We start from the raw sequence: 7,119 nt of genomic DNA on the forward strand, positions 1-7,119 counted from the left end.
GGGGACGCGACGTCGTTGTCAAAAGTATGTGGGGCACTTAAAAGAGCAATCGCTTCAAATATCTTTAAGCACATTTTATACACATTAATGAGTACTCGTGCGAGTGAATATGAATGGCGATGGTGAATGGCGAATGGAGAATGATAGACAACCTTCCCCTAATGATAACCATGTACAAACACGGTTGCCAAGACCGAAATCAAAAGGCCAGAATCACAGTCTTCTTTCCCTCCCCCTTATATTTTTGATGAACTTTCCCATACGATGAGCAGAAGCTGCTGCTGCTGATGATGACGATGATGAGAATGAAGATGAGGATGAGACTGAGGTGGAGAGTGTAGTATATAGAGGGTATAATGCAATTTTCATGTTATGTAAGCGCTGCTCTTAGCCCGTCATCTATGCTAATTAAGTTAATTAAAAAGTACCAGCAAAGTATTTGCACTTGGCCAACTTCACGTCATAATCAAAGTTGAAGCGCATCGCATGGAAAATGAAGCCCAAGTCATGTCAAATGCTCTTAAAAAGCCAAAGCAGCTCGCACACAGACGACGACGACGACGATGATGACGACGTCAATGCTAGCTAGCCTGGCTTTGTGGCAGTAAAAATGTGGAGATGGAGATGGAGATGAAGCTGATGCTGGCTGGAGAGATGCCATTCACACACTGGAGTTTCTTTATAAAGAATCAAGGAAATACAAAACACACAAAACAAAAAAAAAAAAAGAGAGACAGAAATGAGGCCAATTATAAGCTCCATCATTAATTTAAATAAAATTAATTTCCCATTGGCTCACACAGAAAAATGCCACAAAAGAATCGCTTCGCTCAATAAGACAGTTTTTTCTTCTTTTTTTAAGGAGGGAGCAGATAAAATGACAGAACGAAGGCGGGCGGGAGCAAAATGACAGCAGACGGTGGCAAATACTAAAACATTTAGGCGGAATTATAATTTTGTTTTCGCTTATTTATAATTTACGTTGAAAATGTGAAACACCTGACAGCTAAAAAAGAATTTATGTTTGCATGTTTCCCATTAATTTATTTTTCCAAGGCAGCGACTCCTCTGCAGGAAAATGCCAGTGTTCGCCCCGTCATCTCCTCCTTCCCCCCTCTGCTGACTTCAGCAAACGTTGGAACTGCACGAAAATGCACAGCACAAGCACAGCAGGGGCGCATTGGGAAAGCCCAAGAAAGAAGACGAAGGCACGGCAAAGTCGAAGGCAAAGGCGAAGAAAATGCACAAGGCACATTTTGCTATCACGTTTGGACTATAAAACAGAAAGGCGGCAGCGCCATCGCCATCGTCATCAGGCAACCAGCACCCAAACTTAGAGTCAGAGACGGAGTCGAAGTCAGAGTCGAAGTCGATGCCAGTGTCTGCAGTGCATTGCTGCTGCTGATGATGTTGTTGATGACATGCAGCGCCAGGGCCTCCTTCGAAATGGCAAAATGGCAAAAAACACAAAAAAAAAACAACAAAAAGAATAAGATACCAAGACACAGTCGCGAACTACGTTGTCTCGGCGCAGTGGAAAACTTGTCAAGTAAATATAAACGAAATATGTGGCACGGTCACCCATTCTCTGGGGCCTGGCAGCAGCAGCAGCACTTGTTTTATTTCATTCCCATTTTATTATTATTTTTGCCCACAAGACGAAGACGAAGACGAAAACGAACTCGCAGCAAGTGGAAGTCGACAAACAGCATGCAGCAAGCGGCAAGCAGCAGCGAGCGGCACATAAAAAATATTTTTATGCAACATTTTTATGATTTCCGTCTGGCAGCGGGCTGGTGGCTGCTGCGACAAAAGGCTGAAGGATGAAGGCTGGACCGACCGACCAGTTGGTCTTACTACACATATAGAGTCAGCTCCTTCTTCACCTGCTTTCAATTAAATGACACTTTCCTTTCCTTTATCTTGCATGCGGTTGAGCATCTGAGTTCTCGGCTTATTTCTCATTACGATTGAAATGTTCTTTGCGTCCCTCCAAAAACCTGGACTGGGGTGACTTCCATTCTCATTCCCATTCCCATTCTCCTTCATCATCCCATCATTGTAGCTGGTGTTTTTCTCTCTTTTCTGGGGTGTTGATGGCGACGGCACACATCTCCCTTGTCTCACTTCATCAATCATTAATTTCGTTTATTTTTAGTGAAAATAATCACTTTGAGGCAACATATGCGACCCGACAATGTTTCGCATGTGTGTTTTTGCCAAAAACCAAACTGTGCACAGGGGAAGCATGACAAAGTGTCGGATCGTCCGGCCATAGCTTCAGCTTGAACTTTAGCAGCGTCAGCGTCAGCTTTAAGCAATTATCAAATGGAAACGGGGTATCATTTTATTTGTGGCAATGCGAAATGACTTTATTGCTTTTGCGGCAAAATAATACTGGGTAGGTTTTGCGGCCAAGGGTTGCAGCTGTCTATAGCCGGGCTTGTTGGACAGGTTAAGCTGCATTAAAGTGAGGCCAGTGCTTAAGTAGCATTTTACATTGAATATGAGAAGAACAAGGGAAGAATACTGTGACGCTTAAGAGGTGAAAGTTCACCAATCGAAATACAAGGCAAGCGGATTGCAGTTCTAAGAACAACTGTCTGAACAGGGGAATATTCAATTTAACAATGATTGAACGATCTCGAATTAGTAACAAATTTAACTTGTCTTCCAATTGACTTGACGAAACAATGTAATTTGCTTGGAGTATAACACAAATCTATATAGTTGGCAGAACCCGAAAATAATAATTATTTCCGTATGATATATTATTTTTAAAGACACAATTAAATTAGACCAACATTTGAACGAAAATTATATTCCAAAATTATCGTGATTATAATTTAACAAACTGGTTTTACAAAGTATTTCTTTGCTTTTTCACAAGCCATAATCATTAATTTTAAATAATAATTATTTAAACGCATACTCGTTATATTTGAGCGAAAAAAATTAAATTTAAAAATAATGATTTATGATTTTCGCTATTGTTGCTCTCTCACAAAAATTAATTTCAAATGATTAATTTACTTTGATCATCAGATATAAGTTTTTGATAGAATTAAATTTAAAATTATTTTGAAATAAGGCTATAAATTCTGAGACAAATTACATGTTATTATTTTTATTTGGATTGTGATTTATGTAGAATTCTAATCGAAGCTATAAAAAAAAATTGTTTTTTTTAATCCTTTTTGATTGTAGCAGTTTTCATTTGTATATTTTTGGCTTACCGCAAAGCTATCAAAACTCGATTTGATTTTTTTGCAAAATTTATAGGAATTTTTGTTAACTGCAAAAAAAAAAGTTAACAAAGTTTCATGTTTCTATGCATAATAATGCATAGCATTTTTTTTCGAAATTTCGTTAATTTTTGTGACATGAAAGTCTTGCGAAATTCAAACCATATACTCTATCAAATTACAGAGAGAGAATTAATAATGTCAGTCATATTATAATTTCAAAGTTCAGTGCACTTTATAAATTGATTAGTATGCACAAAATTCAGACCAGGATTTTATTGCTGCACATACAAGGTAGTATATGGTTCAGTAGTATGTATTGTAATTCTGTTCTAAAAAAGATATTATTGTACTTCTGTGCTAATAAAGATATTGTCAAGATTTGCGTAAGCAGAGAGAACGTTGTGCGTATCTCGGTCTTCCAGTGAAATCATTGTCTTATCGCAAAAGTGTAGCTAAGGAAGTTAGTCAACGATTGGGTCATGCTACGAACACCCACCAAGCTCACCCTTCCCCCCACGCGCATGTTGAGAAAATTAGTCAACACCGTAAAGCAAGTGACAGAAGGACGGACAGAAAGGCGGACGGACTTGGATAGAGCTGGAGTAATTGACTTAATGCAATGCATTTCCGCTGTGCTGCGGGTTCGAATTGCTATCGCTATCTGAAAAGCCATGCATACCAACATGATTTTTATCTATTATACACACACGCAAACACACACACTTGCACATAGATATGTGCATGCAATATGCATGTGTAGTTGTCGATAACATAAATATGACAGGATTGGCAGCCGGACTGCAGCAATTGCACTGCGCGCACCTCATTGAACTTTTCAGACAAACACAATTTGTCCGATAAGGAAAAAAAAAGAAAAAAATGAGTCTACACGACAAACGACACGACACGAGGCGCAAAGAGAGCGGGGTGGGGGCGGGGCGGGGCAGACGTTGTATGGACGGCGCGCACTAATGGCCACCATTAATAATTGAAAAAGTGAAACAGTTGAGCATGTGAGCAGCATGTGGGGGGAAAGGGGATGGGGATGAGATGCCGAAGCATAGTCATAGTTAGCTGAAACACTCTCTAGGAGTGCGCAAAAGAGGCAAAAGGGGTTGCTGCAAGTGGGAGGGAGAGGCAGCGATAAGCGGGGGGCGACAAAAATCTATAACCAAAAAAGTTATGAATAAGCGAACGAAAACGAACCACCAAAGCGAAGCGCAGCCGAGAAAAGACGACAACAACAACAACAACAAATATATGTGAAAAGAAAAGAAAAAAATGAAGAAAAAACGTTAAAGCTACAAACCTGTTCTATGTCGGCGTCAATGTTGCTGTCGCTGCTGCTACTGCTGTTGAAGCTGCTGCTGCTGCTGCTGTCGTTGTTGTTGGTGTTGTAGTTGTTATACTTGTAGTACATGGCGAGCTTGCGATGCTGCGACGCTGGCGACACGGCGACAATGTTAAAGTTGCTTTTCCTGTTGTTGTTGCTATCGTTGCTGCTGTTCTTTGCGTTGCAGCAACTTCAACTGCAGCCGTATCCAAATTTAAGGGAATCGCGTGCAAAGCGTAGCCAAGCAGCATTGGAAAATTACACAAATGCTGCCCTGCTATTATTATTCTTGTTGTTGCTGGTGTGATTTTCAGACGAATTTTCCGCTGCAGGGGCAGCAAGCAGCGCAAGAAGAATCGCAATACGCGCACGAATCGAAACTGAGACTGCGACGACGATTGCGACGACGTCGTCGTTGTTACTCTGCTGCTGCTGCTGCCGCTGCTCCTCGTAGTCGTCGTTGTCGTATGCGAACTTCGTTGTCGTCGTCGTCGGCGTCGTGATCAAGGGGGGAGCGGCAAAATATTGGAGCAAGGTGTTTCCAAACAGCGACAAACGGCGACCGCTGCAACTGAGCAGCGAAACACGACGACGCGGCGAATTCACTGCGTTTGTCTGCGCAAAAGCAGAGATGAGAGGCTTTGTCTCTTCGCTCTTGTTGTTGTTGCTCTCGTTCTCTTCACTGTTGTTGTTGTTTCGTGTGTGTCTCCCACCACCAACCGTAGTGAGCAAAGTTAAGTCTGTCGACTTGTGTATTATGTTGGGGCTGCTCTGCTTGCGCTCTGCCTGCGCTCGCGCTCTGCCTGCTGCCGCCTCTGTGTCAATCGAATTAAACTGAGAGCAAACTGAGTAATTGGGTTTAGATATTTTTCCACAGATATCGAGACAATGTTATATATTTCTTCTTGTTATTTAAGCATTAATTCAATAATTGGCCAGTGTTGTTGGGAAATTGGAAAAATGCAGCTCAGTTCCACCAATTCACTCACACACGCACAGCACAGTCGTTACACACACAGTCACACACGCGCGGCAGTGTATACAAAAAATCTGCACAACAGTTTTTTTCGTTTTTTGTAATTTTGTATTGAACGTCGGGCATGGAAATAAACCTTGAACTTAGCGTTTTTTATTTTTGGATTGCGCTAACTACAGATTTTTCACTTTGTGGGGTCACTTTTCTTTGTTATGTGAATATTTGTGAAGTGTAAATCTTCGCTTTACTCTTTATCTAGTCTCGCAAGCAAAAGCGGCACAGCCTGTGCGCAGCGAAAACTTCTGCTGCAATACACAAATTTCTTTCTTATTTGCTGCGCGCACCACCGCCACCTCTCCACTCCTCTCTCCCAGAAGCAGAGAAAATAATAAAAATTCTTTCTTCGCGACGCGCGAGCACACGTCCGTCCGTTACTATTCTGTGAAAAAGAATGAGGAAAACCTAGTCAGCGTGACCGCATTTCCATATTTCAAATATGCTGAAAGTCACAGCAATATACCAAGGGCACAATTCGAATAAATACCAACCACTTCATATAGTAAAGTTGAATATTCGGAAAGTACGTGTGTGGAAGAATATTTTCGATCCAATAAATTTAGCAGACCTTAAATAATTTTGATTTATTAAAATAGCTTCCGCCGAAAAGAAAGAATTCAAACACGAAGATCGAGTACGGTCTCAGAGCCAGCTCAACCGTTAAAAAATGGTCACCCTGAATTACAGGAGTACATCATTAATCGATTAACGGTTCATGGTAAGCAGCGCGTAATTTTTATCGGTTCGTAAAATTTAAATTGTATGAAGAAAAGAACGGCAAAATGTCACTAAATAATGAGATAACGGAGGCATAAATGGCATCTTTTCATAAATCTGATCCAGTCTATAATTAACTCTTGCGTGTTGTTGAACCCTTAATCGCAGTCACTTAGCACTTTTCCGTTATGCGGTTAGTCATCCGTCATTACTCTGCAGTAGAACACACACACATATACGTGTGTATTGCCAAGGAATTTATGAGACACATTTCGAGTGCCTGCGAAACTGAATCAGCTTTCTTGTCTTCACTTTCTTGAAGCTGACAAGCTTTTGTATAAACAAAACCACGCAACGTTTACAAATGAAATTAGCAGAGTGGCGTGTACAATATCACTTAACGAGATGAAATACAAAGAAAACCAGAGAGAGTAAGAGAGAATCGTTCAATTACGGTCTCGACTTACTGCAGAAGAGTCCAATGTCAATGAATTCATGGAATTTATCTGTTTACAAAACGATGCTGTGTCACTTAAGTTGTTTACTATTTTGAATTATTCTTCATAGTTGTCGAAGCTTCAGGAAACAAAGTCAGCATGTCGTCTGAAGTCTACAATCTGGAGGATACCAAGAAACAGTTAATGACGAATGTAAAAGCTACAGTCGAGTGTACCCGACAGTGAGGTACCCATTATCCGATTATATAAGAACCAAAGCAGCTCTAGTTTTCATACTTCACAACTTATTTTCTGGAGAACTTGTTATCATACTGAACTCTTTCAGATACT

The 7,119-nt window shown here is 40.7% G+C and overlaps 1 protein-coding gene across 5 annotated transcripts in view; it reads right to left on the bottom strand.

The window, feature by feature from the left end:
* The window catches only part of LOC117576579 (uncharacterized), a 30,886-nt gene extending 26,194 nt beyond the window's left edge, over positions 1 to 4,692 (bottom strand). For 4 of the 5 annotated variants that reach the window (XM_052007945.1, XM_052007944.1, XM_052007943.1 and 1 more), the window contains exon 1: positions 4,558 to 4,685. In XM_052007945.1, the coding sequence (XP_051863905.1) occupies positions 4,558 to 4,668 (111 nt within the window). In that variant the 5' untranslated portion in view covers positions 4,669 to 4,685. Of the gene's footprint in view, positions 1 to 4,557 lie in introns of all 5 variants that reach the window. The other variant, XM_052007942.1, reaches the window with a different exon arrangement.
* Positions 4,693 to 7,119: the final 2,427 nt, after the last annotated feature.

This window comes from Drosophila albomicans, chromosome 2R (genome assembly GCF_009650485.2).
Source record: "Drosophila albomicans strain 15112-1751.03 chromosome 2R, ASM965048v2, whole genome shotgun sequence".
NCBI classification, from domain to species: Eukaryota; Metazoa; Arthropoda; class Insecta; order Diptera; family Drosophilidae; genus Drosophila; species Drosophila albomicans.